Source organism: Nomascus leucogenys, chromosome 7b, assembly GCF_006542625.1.
Source record: "Nomascus leucogenys isolate Asia chromosome 7b, Asia_NLE_v1, whole genome shotgun sequence".
Lineage (NCBI taxonomy): Eukaryota > Metazoa > Chordata > Mammalia > Primates > Hylobatidae > Nomascus > Nomascus leucogenys.
In genome coordinates this window covers 46,450,294-46,471,088 of record NC_044387.1, presented here as the reverse complement: position 1 = coordinate 46,471,088, position 20,795 = coordinate 46,450,294, and the positions used below count along the sequence as shown (strand labels likewise).

Genomic DNA, 20,795 nt, shown 5'->3' with positions numbered 1-20,795 from the left:
GGAAAAAGTGATTGGGGTGACAACAGAAAAACTTAAAATTTCTGCAAGAAATACTATCACCAAGTCCAAAGACAAACCACGATCAGGGGGTCCAATGGAAGGCAGCAGGCAGGCAATGGAAACCAGCGCAAGCTCGGCACAGTCTCAGGAGAGTGTGGGCGCCGTGGGTAGCAGTGACCGCTCTCAGGAGAGTGTGGGCGCCGTGGGTAGCAGTGACCGCTCTCAGGAGAGTGTGGGCGCCGTGGGTAGCAGTGACCGCTCTCAGGAGAGTGTGGGCGCCGTGGGTAGCAGTGACCGCTCTCAGGAGAGTGTGGGCACCATGGGTAGCAGTGACCGCTGCCCAGGCCAGGGGTATGGGAGGAGAGGCTCCTTTCTGTTTTGTGTCTTATCAAAAAGCTGATGCCTGAGTTATCAAGGACGGGGAAGCAGGCAGATTCCATGTGTATGGAATCGGCCTGTCAGCACAAAGTGTTAAGATGGAAGGGTAGCTCCCCTTGTAAAGCGTATAAGACCACCTCACAGCCACTAGGATGGCCACTGTCAAAAAAACAGAAAACATCAAGAAAACAGAGTTTAAAGGAAAAAATAAAAATTAAAGAAAGAAAGAAAAACAGAAAACAACACGCACCGGCTAGGATGTGGGGAGCCCGGAGTCCTCCTGAACTGCTGGTGAGAATGTAAGATGGTGTGGGCACTGTGGGAAACAGGGTGGAGGTTCCTCAAGACCATATGATCCAGCAATCCCACTTCTGGGTTTGCATTCAAAAGAACTGAAAGGTCTCCAAGAGGTATTTGCACACCTATGTTCACGGCAGCACTACTCACAACAGCCAAGAAGCAGAGGCAACTTGGGTGTCCACTGACAGATGAATGGATAAACAAAATGTGGTGTGCCTGTACAATGGAATATTACTCAGCCTTAAAAAGAAGGAAATGCAGATACAACATGGATGAAAAGAGTTCCAGACACGGATAGTGGTGATGGTTTCACGACATTATTAATATATTTAATACCATTGAACTGTATACTTAAAAATGGTTAAAGTGGGCCGGGCGTGGTGGCTCACGCCTGTAATCCCAGCACTTTGAAAGGCCAAGGCAGGTGGATCACCTGAGGTCAAGAGTTTGAGACCAGCCTGGCCAACATGGTGAAACCCCGTCTCCACTAAAAACACAAAAATTTAGCCAGGTGTGGTGGCAGACACCTGTAGTCCCGGCTACTCAGAGGGCTGAGACAGGAGAATCTCTTGAACCCGGGAGGCAGAGGTTGCAGTGAGCCGAGATCGCACCGCACCACTGCACTCCAGCCTGGGCAACAGAGTGAGACTCTGTTTCAAAAAAAAAAAAGAAAAAAAAGGTTAACGTGGTAAATTTTATACTACGTCTGTTTTATCACAATGAATAATTGGGAAAATGTGTCAGAAGCACTTCTGATGGTAAACAGATGCACCTCGAAAGTTTTCACTGCAGCATTGATAATGATGAAGAGAAACTACTGAGATGCTCATTAACAAGAGAAAGGTCAAAAGAACTACACCACATCCATTCAAGGGAATACAGTCCTGACCCCACACAAAGATGCCCCGTGAAGTGTGAAACAATGACAAGCAGAGCACGTGACACACCACTCACACACACACACCCCACACACACACACCACTCACACACGCACTACTCACACACACACACCATACACACCACTCACACACACCACACACACACACCACTCCACACACACCACACACAAACACCACTCACACACACACCATACACACCACTCACACACACCACTCACACACACACCACTCACACACACACCACTCACACACACACCACTCACACACACACACCACTCACACACACACCACTCACACACACACCACTCACACACACACCACACACCACACACACACCACACACACCACACAACCACTCACACCATTCATACACCACACACAACCACTCACACAACCACACACACACCATTCACACACACCACACACACACCACTCACACACACCACTCACACACCACTCACACACACCACACACACCTTTCACACACACATCACACACACCACACACACCATTCACACACCACACACACACCACTCACACACACACACCACTCACACACCACTCACACACACCACACACACCACACACACACCACACACACACCACTCACACACCATTCACACACACCACACACACACCACTCACACACACCACACACACACACCACACACACACCACTCACACACACACCACACATACATACCACACACACAACACACAACACACACCCCACACACACACACCACTCACACACACACATACCATTCACACACACACACCACACACATCTGCATGCACATTCGGGCACACACAGAGGTAGGACCCTTTTCCACTGGTATTTTCTCCGGGGAAGGCTTGAGACTGCTATTGACCAAGCCTCTGTCGCCCTCTGGTGGCCTCTCTGGTCCCTGCCAGCATGAAGTCTCCACACCCCACAGGCAGGAGCTGCCTGGACCTGGGACCTCGGGATGGCCCCCTCTGTGGGAATCGGAATGCACTTAGTGACTCTGCACCTGCTCCCATGGGGAGTGAGAGCCACTCGTATGCTGCTAGCCTCCCTTCCACAATCAAGATGTTGTTTCTGAGGCCTTTGGAGTCTTTGCTAGATTTCAGGGAAACCCAATGTACACACCAGAAGACAGTGCGGGTGTTAGATGAGGGCTGGGATAGGGATTGCTGGCTCTCCCCTCCTTAATGTTCTCCCTGATGTCCTTGATGGGACCCACTGGAACCCCAGGGCTCCTGGGAACCCCATTTGACAACCACTGACCTAGATAACAAACAGCTGACTCCCTTTATATGGCATTCCTGTTATTACCTCCAAGGCAGCCACAGGACAGAGTACATCAACAGCCCTGTAGAGGGGCACAAGTCACAGGCTTATTGTTTAGTTTTGAGACAAGGTCTGGCTCTCCCAGACTGAGCGTGGTGGTGCAATCACAGCTCACTGCAGCCTCAACCTCCCGGGCTCAAGCAATCCTCCCACCTAAAGCCTCCCAAGTAGCTGGGACTACAGGTGCACAGTACTATGCTCGGTTAACATTTTCAGATTTTTGTAGGCTGGATGTGGTGTCTCACGCCTGTAATCCCAGCACTTTGGGAGGCCGAGGTGGGCGGATCACCTGAGGTCAGGAGTTTAAGACCAGCCTGGCCAAGATGGTGAAACCCCATTTCTACTAAAAATACAAAAATTAGCCAGGTGTGGTGGTGGGCATCTGTAATTTCAGCTACTTTGGAGGCTGAGGCAGGAGAATCACCTGAACCCAGGAGGCAGGGATTGCAGTGAGCCAAGATTGTGCCACTGCACTCCAGTCTGGGCAACAGAGTGAGACTCCATCTAAAAAAAAACACACACACACAAAAACCCAGATTTTTGTAGAGTTGAGGTCTCACTATATTGCCCAGGCTGATGCTGATCTCGAACTCTTGGCCTCAAGCAATCCTCCCGCCTCAGTCTCCCAAAGTGCTAGGCTAACAAGCATGAGCCACCATACCTGGCCACAAATAACAGGCCTTTTTTCCTTCTTTTGGGTAAATCAGAAAGAAAGCCCCAGGAGCCAAGCACCAGCACAGGCTCTCAGGGCCCAGTGCTCACTCTGGTGAACAAAGAGGACCCCACGATGCACACGCAGCCCTTACGTTTTTCCAGGGGATTCCTTCAGCCAGAAGATGTCATCACTTGTGATTCCATATTCCAAGGCACCTTCGATCTGTCAAGACAGAAATGACCCCTTGGACAAGAGCTCCATTTGGCCTGTCCTGGGGCTTCCTTAAAGAGGATGCCAGCTTTGCAGAATCAACTAGAGCTGTCCCAGGGCACACATGCACAGGGCTTCCCTGCTGCCAGTCCTTGTCTGCAGGCTGTGGCCTCTTTGGGGCTGCAGATGGCCTGTCTGCATCTAAGCTGCTGCACTCCAGGGCCCGGTGCCCTCGCAGGGTACCTTTCCCCTCTGTTCCCCAGGACCCTTCCCTTGACCCTGGTTCAGAGCAGGATACGGGGCCTGAGGTGGGTACAGCAACTGCAGGGGCCATACAGGCAGACAGCTGGGCCCCCTCAAGTCTGCCCGGGTTCTGGACAGACACATCAAACAGACCGGGGCATGCAGCCCCAGGGAACAACACCTGGGTTCTGGGAGGTCCAAACTCAGAGAGAGGAAGTGGGGAGAGAACAGGTCAGCAAATCAGGGCCAGCAGAGCTCAGGTGTGTCTGCGCGTCAGGGGTGGCCTATAGGGCCAGCCAGAGGAGGGGAGGCACAGGGGGTAAGTGCCACAGGCTGAGGTGGGCAGGGACTGAGGGGCAGCTCTGAGGGCACCTGGCTGAAGCCAGGACGGACTTCACACTCTCAAGGGTTGGCCCGGGCGGGCTCTGAGCCCAGAAATCATAAAGGTCACCTGAAGAGGGGCGGCCAAGCAGGTGGGAGGCCCAGGGTGAACGTCCCCTTAGCAGCTGTGAGAACAAGATGTGCTGGTGGAGGAAGCGGATCTCAAACAGTTTATGCTTCCAGTTGGCAAAAAAAATAAAGTCAAGAATTTCTCAGGTTTGCTCAAGGAAAACCGAAAGGTCTGGCAATCAAAGGGACTAAAACACAAGCAAGCCTTGGCAGACACCCTGGGAAGGCGTGGCGGGGAGGGCGAAGCAGCCCTGAGCTGCCTGCCTCCTAAGGACCAGGAGTGCCTGCTGGATCCCCTGTGGGCCCAAAGAGCCGTCAGCAGCTGCCTGTGAGGTGCAGAGCAGGGCCGGGCCAGGCCAGGGCCCCCATGCAGGGCTGCCTGTGAGGTGCAGAGCAGGGCCGGGCCAGGCCAGGGCCCCGTGCAGGGCTCCCTGGTGCGGATGCACCTGCAGCTCTCCCTGGGGCCTCAGAGAAGACCAATGACCACTGGGCTACTGGAAAATGGCTGTGGCCTTCTTTAAGCAGAACCACCATGAGCCCAGTTGCCAGGAGACGGGATCACTTGGACCCTGTCTGCAGCAGCTGCCTTGAACAACTGCACAGTGCCATCCTTCAAAGCCACGTAGCCCTGAGCTCCACCTCTGTGCATAAGCAACCTGCCCCCACTAGAGGCTGCTGTGGCTGCCTGGTGGCCAGACAAGTCCCATGGCCTGTAAGGACTGGGGGTGCTTGTGCTCCTCGGGGCTGCTCCTTTCCCTGTTTCCACAGTAAGCACAGGACGAAGTGGACGCTGGGGTCACATCCAAGAAGCGGCAGAACCTCCCCTTGCCCTGCCTCCACCGGACTGCCCCTGGGTCTAAGTCAGAGGTGGTGTGGCCTCCAGGACAAGAGAGCCGTGGTCTTCAAGAGCTTGGCTGCAGCCTACTTAGAGGCTTGGAGCAGGCAGCACACGGTTCCCTGGGAGACCCGTGAGGACTGGTCTCAGCCAAACCTCTCTGCACACCCCCAGCCCATTTGCTTTCCCTGCCGCAGCTGCCCCCCAACCCCTCACCCTGGGGCCCCTTCAACTCTGCCCCCATAACCCACAAGACTGGGCCAGGAGTTATTCACCTCTCTGTTAAAAACAGCGATAAAACTGGCAAGAACTGTGAGATTCAGAATTATGGAAATTAACCACAGGCTTGCAGCAACACAGGGAACATTTAAAGTCAGGAAAAACAGCTGAAGCTGAGTGAGAATGGGAGCTCCAGGGTGTTTTAACTCACTCTGGTCCCACTCCCACCTCAGTGGCAGCCCTGAACAGTGACATGTCAGAGAGAGCAGAACTCAGCTGGGGTCTTTCAAATCCCCCTGCAAAGAAAAGTCAGAGTCAGCATCTATAGGGTCATCTTTATCCAACTTCACTGGAGCTCAGCCAGGGCTAAAAGCCTCTCTCTGGGGGCATTTGTCTGAGGTTTTCTTCTCACAGCTGCCTGAGGGGATAGGTAACAGTTGGAACCAAAAACAGACTGCCCAAAAAGCTTCAAAGGAAAAGCCAAAGTATGAGATGTCCGCTGGAGCTTTGAATGGTTCCAGCATATTCCTAGGAACCTAGGCCAGGCACACACACGGCACTGTGCACACATCAGGAAGGACCAAGGAGGTCCTGAACCCTCACCTCCAGCTGACCTTGATCTCTGCAGAGGCAGGAAGTGAAGGCTAGGGCAGAGCTGTCTGCTGCCTGCTGAGTGTGGAAGGCATCCCCTCCAAACGCACACAGAGCCCTCAGCAAAGACCGGGAGAGTTCTTAGTTTAGGGAAATCTCCATGCAGTTCTTAGCTGACCACTAAGCTAACCAAGTAAAGACTTCAGTGGCCACATACAACAAAGAATAAGTGTCTACAAAGTCAGTTCCGAAAAGTCACCAAATAAGCAGCTGTAACAACAGAATCCTGGGGCAGAGGGAGAATCTGGTTTCCAAAGTTACCGCATTAAATTATTTGACATGTTCAGCTTTCAATAAAAAAATTACAAGATACGTGAAGAAACAAGAAACCATGACCCTTACACACCGCTGGAAGGAATGTAAAATGCAGTCATTGTGGAAAACAGTATGAGGTTCCTTGAAAGGTTCCTTGAAAGATTCAACATAAAGTTACCACATGACCTGGCAGTTCTGCTCCTAAGTGTAACCTAAGAGAAGTGAAAACTGAAGTCCACCAAAAAACTTCTTTGCAGATGTTCACAGCGGCACTATTCATAATAGCTAAAAAGTGGAAATAACACGTGTTTACCCAAGCAAGTAGATAAACAAAATGTGGTCTATCCATACAATGGAATAGTATCTAGCCATAAAAAGGAATGATACTGACACATGCTACAATGTAAGTGAACCTGGAGGATGTTATGCTCAGTGAAGTAAGCCAGTCACTAAGGGACACACACATATGAGTCACTAAGGGACACACACGTACCAGTTACATGAGAAGGACTTACATGTACGATTCCACTTACACGAGGCACCTAGTGTTGTCAAATTAATAGAGACAGAAAGTAGGTGGTGGTTGCTAGGGGCTGGGGGAGGAGGCGCTGGGGAGTTGGGTTTAATGGGAATAGAGTTTCAGTTTGGGGATGATGGAAGCAGTTCTGGCAATGGATGGTGGTGACTGATGGCCGCACAGCTCTGTGAATGTACTAAAAACCACTGAATTGTACCCTATAAAAGGCAAAATTTTATAGCGTGTGAATTTTATTTCAAACTTTTTTTAAACTGGGGGCCGTGAAGGAGGAAGATGAAGAATGAGGCTTATATCCTGAATGTTCCAACATTCTGAGGCTGAAAGGAAAAGGAATCAGCAATGGAGACTTAGGAAGCAGGATCCTGGTGTGGAAGGGGACAGATCTAGCGGGGCAGGGAGAGAGCAGAATGAGAGCTGTCCTGAGGATCTGGCAGCATGGAGGCCACTGGGGACCCCACATTTCAACAGTGTGGATTCAAGAGAATTGGAAAGCAGAAAGTGATGACAGTGAGTATAGGGGGAAAGGGTGTGCAAGCTGCTGCTGTGGGAAGCACGTGTGTAAAAGCATATCCCTCAAAAAGGCCGGGAATGGGCCAGCACAGCAGGGACGCTGTGCTCTGGGGACACTCACGTGTGTGGGGTATCTCGGCCGCCCTCCAGTAGCAATGATGATGTGGTCAGCTGATAGCAGAATCTGAGAAGAAAAAGAGAAAGCCGTGGGTCAGATAGGTGCATGGTGATCACCCCACCAGAGGGCCTGAGCACCACAGACCTTGGCCAGCAGTTCCCATGGCCCCTGCCCTGCAGCGTGCACCCCTGGCCAGCAGTTCAGAGGCCCTGTGGAGCTGGAATCCCATCAACCGCCCGTCAGCCTGGAGGGAGAGGGACAGGCAGAAAGGACAGGGAGATGTTCTAACTCCAAGCACTTCAAGGCACCCTCAAATCCCCAAAAAATCCTGCAAAGAGGGTGCGGTCACCAACCCTGTTACCATGTCACTCCGAGCAGCAGGGCAGCAAATTATTTGATCGTGTTAAAGACAAGTGCCCAGCCTCAAAAGAAGCCACCTTTTCGATTCCAGCAGCACATGTTACTGAGAACAGCACCCAGGCCAAACACAGCTGCAGTTGGTGCCCAAGGTCTGCAGAAGGGTCCACAGGGAGCCACACGGGTAAGTCAGATGCTCACCTCTTTCCCACCTTTGGCAACGCCGCAAACCGTGTGCTCGTCAACAAAGCTGGCTTTGATGTTAAAGTACTTGACTTTTCTGAAAGATAAAGATAAGATTTTCAAACATTTCCTCTGCAAATTAAACCCCACCAACTGGATCAAATAGGGAGCACTGGTAAAAGTGAGCTCCACCCCCAGCAGGGCCTGGTGCTGTGGCTCAGATGGACCAAGAGGTAAGCGGCAACCACGCTGAGAAGCATGAAGGGGATATGGGGGCACCTCGCCTGTCCCCCAGGGATCCCAGGGACATGTTAACCACAGATGTCAAAGCAGGCACAGAAGCCAGCTCAGCACAGTCCTGAGAGGCCACATGCAGCCCTGGTGTGCAGCAAGAGGTGGCTGGACCTCTCTTGGGGACAGTCCTCATCACCCACACATGTTCCAGCAGGGAGCTGTGGTGCCCACCAGATGGTGTCACCTTCTGACTTCAGGGGTGTGGTAACACCAAGAGAATGGGCACGACAAGGCTGGCGAAACGGTGGCTGGGAGCATAGTGCACAGAAACAAATGACCCACGCTTTCTTCTTCTTCTTTTTTATTTTTTTTTCTGAGTCAAATTCTCACTCTGTCGCCCAGGCTGGAGTTCAGTGGCACGATCTTGGCTCACTGCAACCTCCACCTCCTGGGTTCAAGCCATTCTCTTGCCTCAGCTCTTGCCTGAGCCTCCTGAGAAGCTGGGATTACAGGCTTGCGCCACCACACCTGGCTAATTTTTGTATTTTTAGTAGAGATGGGGTTTCGCCATGTTGGCCAGGATGACCTCAAGTGATCCACCCACCTCAGCCTCCCAAAGTGCTAGGATTACAGGCATGAGCCACCGCGCCCCACCCTTTTTTTTTTTTTTTTTTAAGACATCCTCTCACTCTGTCACCCAGGCTGCAGTGCAGTGGCACGATCATAGCTCACGGCAGCCTCATCTCAAGTAACTGGAACTATAGGCATGGGCAACCACACCTGGCCAGTTCATTTTATTTTTTGTAGGGATGTAGCAACAAAACTATGTTGCTCAGGCTGGTCTCCAACTCCTGGGCTCAAGTGATCCTCCCACCTCAGCCTCCCAAAGTGCTAGGATTACAGGCATGAGTCACTGCACCCGACCAGCACTTTCTAATGACAAAAGGACCGTGCTGCAGCAAGGGTTCTGGGAAGGCTCCGCCTCCTGCTTGAGCCTGCCTTCTCCCCACTGGCAAGCCTGCGCCTCTATGGGCTGTCTGAGCTGCGTGAAGTTCCTACAGCAAGAGTCCTTCAATCACCTCGACAGCCAGGAAGCAGCCGTGGGACACAGCCGGGCAATGCTCATGGCAGCACTTTTCAGAAGAGTGAAAAAGCAGAAACAGCCCAAGTGCACCCCAGCCTCCTTCTGCAGATGACTCCGGAGCAGGCAGTGGGCTGGGCCTGTTTGGTGCCCGCCCAGGAGCTGCCCAGGGCAGGGAGGAAGGAGGGCAGAGCCTGCTGCCCCCAGGAAACTGTACCAGGGGATACAGAGCCCCACAAAGAAACACAGAAACGCCACAACACAGTGTGGCTTAGCTCCCTGGATAGGGGAGAGCTCGTGAGGCCCAGGTGGAGGGCAAGCAGTTGGCTTCCTGGCTCCACTTTCCTAGATTTAGTGGGCACAAAACTGCTGCCTGCTGTGAAGCCCCAGGAAAACCTGCCCTGGGGCCAAGCAAATGGTGCATGAGGAGAGCCACCAGACCTGTGCAGGACCACTGTCCCCTCCACAGCCCCGGGAGAAAGGCTGGGCCAGAGGCGGTACCAGTTTCAGGCATCTGCTGTGCTGGCAGCTGAGCCCCAGGAGAAGGTTGCAGGCCGGGGGAGCGTCGGCCTCTGTGCCGGAGATCCCCCAGGGGCTGACAAGAACAGTGACCAAGTAGGGACATTTACTCCAGCGGAAAGCACCAGGCCCCTGCACCCACACCCAAGGAGCTGGAGGTGTGCAGTAAGAAGGGGGTTCACGGGGTGGGGGCTTGCCACTGGGATGGCCGTCACCACGTATCAGCCCCAGGCCCAGCCACGTCCACGCTCTCTGGCCTGAGGCCTCCCAGCCCCAAGCGCTTCCTCCCTGTGCAGCCCTGGGCTCTGGCCATTCTGCCAGTGTGGCCTCACTCATTCCTTGACAGCACCTCCAGGCTCTGCTCAGCAGCAAAGGGCAGACTCCCCTCCCCCTGCAGTCACTCCCATCTGCCCCTTGTCCTCATCCCCACCCATGAGCAGGATGTGAACCCCCAGAGCCTGCCAGAGCATGCTCTGCACAGTAAGTAAGCATGTGTTCAGGCACGGAACACCCGAGAGAAAGCCCAGAGGGTGGCCCACTCCTAGAGAGAGCTTCAGTACCTGTCCTGAAGCTGGACACGGTGGCCCCAGTTCAGGGATTTCACGTGGTTTTGAACAGCTTCTGCCATCTTCCTCCTGTGAAGATACAAAACAAAATGTAAAAGCCACAACACAAGTGTTAGCTGCAGGGCCTCACAATGGACTATTAGATTCAAATGGTACATTCATAGAAATATCAAAAAACAAGAGTGCTTTTAAAGGTGGCAAAACATGACATCCATCCCTACGTGCCACCGCCTGTCCCAGGCTCAGGGCTGCGGACCTTTGGACTCACAGAAAACAGGGGCTCTGACCCACGGCTCTCCAGATGCAGCTGCTCTGTGCCCCAAAGGCTACCCACTGCAGGCAGAGGCCTATCTGAGCCACTGTGGGTGTGGCTGGGCCACGTGGTCCTCTCCCAAAGAGCTCAGCTGAAGAGGCCTCCCACCCGCACTCCTGGCCTTGGAGATGCACTGTTCTTGGTGGGGCTGTGCTGTGCATGGCTGTAGCATCCCTGGGCTCCCCGCAAAGGGGAGCAAACCCTTCCCCAGTGACAACCAAAACTGTCTCCAGACATTCCCAAATGTCTGAGGCAGACAGCGTGGAGTCGCCCCTGGCTGAGAAACCCATCCTACAGCGCACTCCCCATGAGGGTTCATGGAGGATAAGCCTCCTCTTCCTCTTCCACCCAAGAGTAGAAGAAAAGCACTGGAATGCCACGGCACCAGGTCCTTACCAGTCATGTGGCACAGGCTGGGCCACCTCCCAGCCATAGTGAGGGGCATCTTGGATCAGGCCTCCCAGCAGTGCCGCCTGGTGCATCAGCTTCTTGGGGATGCAGCCCACATTGACGCAGGTGCCGCCGAGGCCCCACCGAGTGCCTGGGACGTGGGAAGAGCACACTTGAATTTATGTTCAGGTGACGGCTGGAGGCTTCCCTGTTCTTCTAGAGTGTTTGGAATTCCTTTAAGTTGCTTTGTAACTCTAACAGAGCCCAGCTGACATGCCACACGAATCTGCTCTCTATAACTATACTCAAAAATGAAAAGTTTTTTAAAATTATCATTTATTTATTTATTTATTTGAGATGGAGTTTTGCTCTTGTTACCCAGGCTGGAGTGTAATGGTGCAATCTCGGTTCACCCCAACCTCCGCCTCCCGGGTTCAAGCTATTCTCCTGCCTCAGCCTCCTGAGTAGCTGGGATTATAGGCATGCGCCACCATGCCTGGCTAATTTTGTATTTTTAGTAGAGATGGGATTTCTCCATGTTGGTCAGGCTGGTCTTGAACTCCCGACCTCAGGTGATCCACCCGCCTTGGCCTCCCAAAGTGCTGGGATTACACGTGTGAGCCACCGTGCCCGGCCTATTTTTATTTTTAATTAAAAAAAAATTTTTAGGCTGAGTGTGGTGGCTCACACCTGTAATCCCAGCACTTTGAGAGGCCAAGGCAGGTGGATCACCTGAGGTCAGGAGTTCAAAAACAGTCTGGCCAACATGGTGAAACCCTGTCTCTACTAAAAATACAAAAATTAGCTGGGCATGGTGGCACATGCCTGTAGTCCCAGCTACTCAGGAGGCTGAGGCACAAGAATCACTTGAACCCGGGTGGCAGAGGTTGGCAGTGAGCCGAGATCGCACCACTGCACTCCAGCCTGGGCGACAGAGCGAGACTTTCTCAATTAAAAAAAAAAAATTTAGAGATAAGTTCTCACTCTGTCGCCCAGGCTGGAGTGCAGTGGTGCAATCATAGCTCACTGCAGCCTCGAACTCCTGGGCTCAAGTGATCAAGGCCTGCCTTGGCTTCCAAAAGTACTGTGAGTACAGGCGTGAGCCACTGCACCTGGCCAGAGTCATTTTCGATAATGATGAAGAACTTTAAAGTAATGATGAATGAAACAGGACACTGTCCAGAGACCATGGACAGCAGGGCTGAAGGACTTTGGTGTCAGCTGCCCTCTGTACAGAACTGGGCCCACCTCCCACCTCCTTCCCCAGGACACCCGGCTCCCATAGGGTACTGCCTACCTTGGGGAGAAGGTTCCACGTAGTCCACCACGGCCACCTTCCTTCCCAGCTGAGCGGCTGGAAGGATAAGGAGAGCAGCAGGTGAGCATGGGGAGCTGGCTCAGGACTCAAGAACAGGCACTCCTCGGGGCTTGTGAGGTCCAGAAGAGCGTGGGCAGGGCCTGGGCCTGCGGCTGCCCACACAGTGGCTGAGCTGCGTAATGCTAGGGACCCCTGATCCGCCTCTGCGCTCTGGCCCGCTGAGCTGCGCGATGCTAGGGACCCCTGATCTGCCTCTGCGCTCTGGCCTGCTGAGCTGCGCTGCCTGCTGGCTCTGCATTGAGTCTTTCAGCCTCTTTCTGCCACTGCTTACCCAGCTGCGCTGCCCACAGGCAGACCTCTCAGGGCCCGCAGCCATTGTACCATCCACCCCTCACAGTGCTGGCATCAGCCCCACCTGCCCCTGCACATTCACGTTCACCATAAGCCCAGTGCCCACCCAAGCATCCCTGGGTGGCATCCCCCAGGTAGCCACTCACCAGGAATGGCTCCTGACTCAGAGGCTCTCCCTTGTCCCTTCCCATCCCAGCCGGAGCCCCCTAGGTGGGTATTCGCTGCCTCACTCTCAGGACCAGGACACCAAAGCTCAGGAGAAGTGATGCAGCAGCCCCAGGGTGGGCCAGCCCCAGAACAGGAGCCGAGATCTGACTGCAAACCATACTTCCTGCTGCAGAGCCACCCAGTTGCCCTCCCAGCCATCAGCGGGGCCACCCAGGGCCACAGGTTCTGGGGCCAACTCAGAAACCATTAGCCAAGACCGGGCATGGTGGCTCACACCTGTTATCCCAGCACTTTGGGAGGCTGAGGTAGGTGTATCACTTGTGGTCAGGAGTTCAAGACCAGCCTGGCCAACATGGTAAAACGTGTCTCCACTAAAAATAAAAATGAAAAAAATTGGCCAGGTGTGGTGGTGCAAGCCTATAGCCCCAGCTACCCAGGAGGCTGAGGCAAAAGAATCATCTGAGCCCAAGAGGCAGAGGCTGCAGTGAGCGGAGATCACACCACTGCACTCCAGCCTGGGCAACAGAGCAAGACTCTGTCTCAAAAAAGAAAGAAAGAAAAAAAAAAAAAAACATTAGCCAGGGCTAATTTCAAGCTTCCATTTGCCCGGGCTTGGGCACTGCATCAGCAAACTTCAGGCCTTGGACTTGACTGCCTCCCAGTGCACACATAAATCTCGTGAACCCTAAAATGCCAAGGAAAGTGTTTGATTCATGGCTATTAGAAAGCAAGACTAGAACAAAGTTTTGTTAAGAGTTCGTTTTTAAAATCCATTTTGCTAGGCTGGGTGCAGTGGCTCATGCCTGTAATCCCAGCACTTTGGGAGGCCGAGGTGGGCAGATCACAAGGGCAGGAGATCGAGACCATCCTGGCTAACATGGTGAAACCCTGCCTCTACTAAAAAATACAAAAACAAAATTAGTTGGGCGTGGTGGCGGGTGCCTGTAGTCCCAGTTACTCGGGAGGCTGAGGCGGGAGAATGGCGTGAACCCGGGAAGTGGAGCTTGCAGTGAGCTGAGATCACACCACTGCACTCCAGCCTGGGCGACAAAGTGAGACTCCATCTCAAAAAAAAAAAACAAAAAAAAAAAAACATCCATTTTGCTCACTGAATTAATAATGGGATTCCCACGCTCAATTTAAAAGCTCAGGCCAAGGGGGATGCTTCAAAAAGCTAATGTCACCCAGGCGTGGTGGCTCACGCCTGTAATCCCAACACTTTGGGAGGCGGATCACCCGAGGTCAGGAGTTCGAGACCAGCCTGGCCAACATGGTGAAACCCCACCTCTACTAAAAATACAAAAATTAGCAGGGCATGGTGGCAGGCGCCTGTAGTCCCACTTACTCATGAGGCTGAGGCAGGAAAATTGCTTGAACCCAGGAAGCGGAGGTTGCAGTGAGCCGTGATTGTGCCACTGTACTCCAGACTGGGTGACAGAGTGAGACTCTGTCTCAAAAAAAAAAAAAAAAAAAGCTGATGTCCACAAGGCGCAGTGGCTCACGCCTATAATCTCAACACTTTGGGAGGCCACAGCAGGCAGACTGTTTGAGTCCAGGAGTTTGAGACCAGCCTGGGCAATATAGCAAAACTGTCTCTACAAAAAATACAAAAATTAGCCGGGTGTGGTGGCATGCACCTGTAGTCCCAGCTGTTCAGGAGGCTAAGGTGGGAGGATGGCTTGAGCTTAGGAGGTGGAGGCTGCAGTGAGCCAAGATTGTGCCACTGCACTCCAGCCTAGGTGACAGAGCAAGACCCTGCCTCAAAAAAAAAAAAAAGCCAGTGTGTAACTCCCACATCTGACCATGATGGAGCAGCAGGGCCCAGATTTACCCTCCCCCTGAAGCAACCCAAAACCCAGGTAAAATGCATGAAACAACAGGCTTTCAGGTACTCCATGTCAGGCAACAAAGGACCTAAGAGAGAGGAAACAAACATGGTGAGCCCTGGGGAGTCTCCAGGACCCAGCACTGCAGGCTGGGGGAGATGGGGAGAGTCCAGCACAGGAGAGGGCTGAGAGCTGGGGGAGACTGAGGCAGCCAGAGGTCATGCATAGAAGACAATGAGGAGGGGGCTGCCCAGGGAATCTGGGAGATCTGATCGGCGCATGTGTCTTGGGAAACTACCTGAGACCAGACAGAACCACCTGGAAGGACTGGAAGGGACAGTGCCCACACAGGGCAGGGGACAGTGCCTGTTCCCAGAAGCTGGACTGGGAAAAGCATATAATTCCTGGGGCGTTGGGTCATGCCCCAGTAGTTGAGAATCATTAGCCCTAGACTGGGCACTGCTCCATACCCACCTAACAAATCTTTTGCAGAAGACCCAAAAGGATCAAACTGACTCTTCATAACTGCATCCCAGAACAGAGCTCAAAAATAGTGTTTCTATAAATACAAAAATGCCCAGAACCCAACAAGGTAAATTCAAGTGTCTGGCATTCAACCAAAAATTACCAGTCACACAAAGAAGCAGGAAAATACACCTATAAAGGGGACATAAAAATATCAGTCAATGGAGACTGACTTGGAACAGACACAGATGTCAGAATTAGCAGAAATGATCAATAAAACAGGTATTCTAACTATTCCATATTTTTTTATTTTTATTTCTTTGCTTAGATGACTCACTTCTGTGCCCCAACTCCACCTTATCACATATGATAAACTATCTGTTCATGTGTCTGTCTCGGTAACTATAGACTGCAGAACTCCGTGAGTCAGGGGCTTTGGTCCTGGTTTGTCTTTGTTGTTCCGGGTCCTGGCCCAGAGCTTGGACCACATTAAGTATTCGAATAGTTTGTTGAAGAAATTAACATGTTAAAAACAAATCTTTCTCACAGAACACTGTTCCTCCTTCAGTGTTCAAGATCCCAGACCTTTCGGTCCCTTTTTACCTACTTACTCCCTACCAAAAGTTCTCTCTCCTTCGACTCCAGGGTGGTTTTATAAACCTCTTATGCATCTCAACTTGCACTATATAGTAGCTACTTCTCACAGCCACAGACTTTTGGTGTGGGAAGGATCTTTTTTTCTTTTTTTTTGAGATGGAGTCTAGCTCTGTCACCCAGGCTGGAGTGCGGTGGCATGATCTTGGCTCACTGCAACCTCCAGCTCCTGGGTTCAAGCGATTCTCCTGCCCCAACCTCCTGAGTAGCTGGGATTACAGGTGCGCACCACCATGCCCGGCCAATTTCTTTGTTATTTTTAGTAGAGATGGGGTTTCACTATGTTGGTCAGGCTGGTCTTAAACTCCTGATCTCATGATCCGCCCACCTCGGCCTCCGAGGTGCTGGGATTACAGGCGTGAGCCACCATGCCCGGCCGGGAAGGATATTATATGCAATTTGTTCTACCTACTTACCTGAAGTTTGAGTCTCCTTCATAACATCCTCACCAAGTGCTCACCTATGCCTGGTGCCTTTGTCTGGGAATATACTGCCTTCCCAAGTGGCCATTTAATTTTGGGAACTCTCCCAATATAAAATTCCTCCTCATATTAATTGGAAATGTTTTCCTGTAACTGTTAACTATCTCCACCCCCTCTCCCACATGCCCACTCTTTAAAATTTAAAACTATTTTTTTTCCTTTCCCTTTTCTCTTTTTGAATTCCTTCGATGATGAGTTTCAAGGATAGATTCCTTCAGCTAGGACAGTTTAGGTCACTTCTCTCCAAATGACCCACCTTCTCCAAACCTCTGTTCAGAAGGGATCTCGATGCTCCCAGTAGGAAGTCTGAGGCCCTAAAAATGGGCAGCTCTCAACCTGTCCTGGCTCTGGGCTGTATCAGCCTTGAACTCGGTCACGTCAAACATCTGACATATAGAAGTTAACACAGCAGACTGGGTGTGGTAACTGACACCTGTAATCCCAGCACTTTGGGAGGCCGAGGCGGGCAGATCACCTGAGGTCAGGAGTTCGAGACCAGCCTGACCAACATAGTGAAATCTTGTCTCTACTAAAAATACAAAATTAGCCAGGTGTGGTGGTGGGTGCCTGTAATCCCAGCTACTCGGGAGGCTGAGGCAGGAGAATTGCTTGAACCCAGGAGGCAGAGGTTGCAGTGAGCCGAGATGGCACCACTGCACTCCAGCCTGGGCAACAAGAGTGAAACTATGTCTCAAAAAAAAAAAGTTAACACAGCATTCACTGAAACCCCTGAGGCTTTTTTTTTTTTTTTTTTTTTTCAAATCTTGTGGACCTGTGAGTGGTACAACTGCAGCTGCCTTGCCTGGTAGCTTGGGTACCTGGTTCGTGGGTCCAAGTGTAGGTCATTTGGGTAGACTTGATTTTTTTTTTTAAAAATGCTTTTTGGGCGGGTGGTCAGCTTGTATCCAGACTTTGGGGGGGGGCGGTAGGTCAGGATAGACTTGAATTTTCTAAAAATAAAAAATTGGCTTTTATTTCGGAGGGTGGAGCCAAGATGGCCGAATAGGAACAGCTCTGGGTCTCCAGCCTCCCAGCCCCCAGCGACACAGAAGACGGGTGATTTCTGCATTTCTGCTTGAGGTACTGGTTTCATCTCACTAGGGAGTGCCTAACAGTGGGTGCAGGACAGTCGGTGAAGCGCACTGTGCGCGAGCCGAAGCAGGGCGAGGCATTGACTCACTCGGGAAGCGCAAGGGGTCAGGGAGTTCCCTTTCCTAGTCAAAGAAAGGGGAAGCAGACGGCACCTGGAATATCGGGGCAGTCCCACCCTAACTGCGCTTTTCCAACGGGCCTGGAAAACGGCACACTAGGAGATTGTGTCCCGCACCTGGCTCGGAGGGTCCTATGCCCACGGAGTCTCGCTAATTGCTAGCACAGCAGTCTGAGATCAAGCTGCGAGGCGGCAGCGAGGCTGGGGGAGGGGCGCCCGCCATTGCCCAGGCTTGCTTAGGTAAACAAAGCAGCCAGGAAGCTCGAACTGGGTGGAGCCCACCACAGCTCAAGGAGGCCTGCCTGCCTCTGTAGGCTCCACCTCTGGGGGCAGGGCACAGACAAACAAAAACTCTGCAAGAACTTCCACAGACTTAAATGTCCCTGTCTGACTGACAGCTTTGAAGAGAGTAGTGGTTCTCCCAGCACGCAGCTGGAGATCTGAGAACGGTCAGACTGCCTCCTAAAGTGGGTCCCTCACCCCTGAGCAGCCTAACTGGGAGGCACCCCCCAGTAGGGACAGACTGACACCTCATTCAACCCGGTATTTCTCTGAGACAAAACTTTCAGAGGAACTATCAGACAGCTGAATTTGTGGTCTCACGAAAATCCGCTGTTCTGCAGCCACCGCTGCTGACACCCAGCCAAACAGGGTCTGGAGTGCACCTCTAGTAAACTCCAACAGACCTGCAGCTGAGGGTCCTGTCTGGTAGAAGGAAAACTAACAAACAGAAAGGACATCCACACCAAAAACCCATCTGTACATCACCATCATCAAAGACAAAAAGTAGATAAAACCACAAAGATGGGGAAAAAACAGACCAAAAAAACTGGAAACTCTAAAAAACAGAGCACCTCTCCTCCTCCAAAGGAACGCAGTTCCTCACCAGCAACGGAACAAAGCTGGATGGAGGATGACTTTGATGAGTTGAGAGAAGAAGGCTTCAGACGATCAAACTACGAGAGGAAATTCAAAACAACAGCAAAGAAGTTAAAAACTTTGAAAAAAAATTAGAAGAATGGATAACTAGAATAACCAATGGAGAGAAGGGCTTCAAGGAGCCGATGGAGCTGAAAGCCAAGTTTCGAGAACTACGCGAAGATTGCAGAAGCCTCAGTAGCAGATGTGATCAACTGGAAGAAAGGGTATCGCTGATGGAAGATGAAATGAATGAAATGAAGAGAGAAGGGAAGTTTAGAGAAAAAAGGATAAAAAGAAATGAACAAAGCCTCCAAGAAATTTGGGACTATGTGAAAAGACCAAACCTACGTCTGATTGGTGTACCTGAAAATGATGGGGAGAATGGAACCAAGTTGGAAAACACTCTGCAAGATATTATCCAGGAGAACTTCCCCAATCTAGCAAGGCAGGCCAGCATTCAGATTCAGGAAATACAGAGAACGCCACAAAGATACTCCTCGAGAAGGGCAACTCCAAGACACATTATTGTCAGATTCACCAAAGTTGAAATGAAAGAAAAAGTGTTAAGGGCAGCCAGAGAGAAAGGTCGGGTTACCCACAAAGGGAAGCCCATCAGACTAACAGCTGATCTCTCAGCAGAAACTCTACAAGCCAGAAGAGAGTGGGGGCCGATATTCAACATTCTTAAAGAAAAGAATTTTCAACCCAGAATCTCCTATCCCGCCAAACTAAGCTTCATAAGTGAAGGAGAAATAAAACACTTTACAGACAAGCAAACGCTGAGTGATTTTGTCACCACCAGGCCTGCCCTAAAAGAGCTCCTGAAGGAAGCACTAAACATGGAAAGGAACAACCGGTACCAGCCACTGCAAAAACATGCCAAATTGTAAAGACCATCGAGACTAGGAAGAAACTATAGCAACTAACGAGCAAAATAACCAACTAACATCATAATGACAGGATCAGATTCACACATAACAATATTAACGTTAAATGTAAATGGGCTAAATGCTCCAATCAAAAGACACAGACTGGCAAACTGGATAAGGAGTCAGGACCCATCAGTGTGCTGTATTAGGAAACCCATCTCACATGCAGAGACACACATAAACTCAAAATAAAGGGATGGAGGAAGATCTATCAAGCAACTGGAAAACAAAAAAAGGCAGGGGTTGCAATCCTAGTCTCTGATAAAATAGACTTTAAACCAACAAAGATCAAAAGAGACAAAGAAGGCCATTACATAATGGTAAAGGGATCAATTCATCAAGAAGAGCTAACTATCCTAAATATATATGCACCCAACACAGGAGCACCCAGATTCATAAAGCAAGTCCTGAGTGACCTACTAAGGGACTTAAACTCCCACACAATAATAATGGGAGATTTTAACACCCCACTGTCAGCATTAGACAGATCAACGAGACAGAAAGTTAACAAGGATATCCAGGAATTGAACTCAGCTCTACATAAAGTGGACCTAATAGACATCTACAGAACTCTCCACCCCAAGTCAACAGAATATACATTTTTTTCAGCACCACACCACACCTATTCCAAAATTGACCACATAGTTGGAAGTAAAGCTCTCCTCAGCAAATGTAAAAGAACAGAAATTATAACAAACTGTCTCTCAGACCACAGTGCAATCAAACTAGATCTCAGGATTAAGAAACTCACTCAAAACCGCTCTACTACATGGAAACTGAACAACCTGCTCCTGAATGACTATTGGGTACATAATGAAATGAAGGCAGAAATAAAGATGTTCTTTGAAACCAACGAGAACAAAGACACAACATACCAGAATCTCTGGGACACATTCAAAGCAGTGTGTAGAGGGAAATTTATAGCACTAAATGCCCACAAGAGAAAGCAGGAAAGATCCAAAATTGACTCCCTAACATCACAATTAAAAGAACTAGAAAAGCAAGAGCAAACACATTCAAAAGCTAGCAGAAGGCTAGAAATAACTAAAATCAGAGCAGAACTGAAGGAAATAGAGACACAAAAAACCCTTCAAAAAATTAATGAATCCAGGAGCTGGTTTTTTGAAAAGATTAACAAAATTGATGGACCGCTAGCAAGACTAATAAAGAAGAAAAGAGAGAAGAATCAAATAGATGCAATAAAAAACGAAAAAGGGGATATCACCACCGATCC

At 50.9% G+C, this 20,795-nt stretch overlaps 1 protein-coding gene across 5 annotated transcripts in view; it reads right to left on the bottom strand.

Moving 5' to 3' along the window:
- Window positions 1–20,795, bottom strand: part of TXNRD2 (thioredoxin reductase 2) — a 72,684-nt gene that overhangs the window by 31,329 nt on the left and 20,560 nt on the right. For all 5 annotated transcript variants that reach the window (XM_030815829.1, XM_030815828.1, XM_003280362.4 and 2 more), the window contains exons 3-8: window positions 12,535–12,591; window positions 11,244–11,388; window positions 10,529–10,603; window positions 8,153–8,231; window positions 7,598–7,660; window positions 3,717–3,787 (exon numbers count right to left, since the gene is read on the bottom strand). In XM_030815829.1, the coding sequence (XP_030671689.1) occupies window positions 3,717–3,787; window positions 7,598–7,660; window positions 8,153–8,231; window positions 10,529–10,603; window positions 11,244–11,388; window positions 12,535–12,591 (490 nt within the window). The remainder of the gene's footprint in view (window positions 1–3,716; window positions 3,788–7,597; window positions 7,661–8,152; window positions 8,232–10,528; window positions 10,604–11,243; window positions 11,389–12,534; window positions 12,592–20,795) is intronic.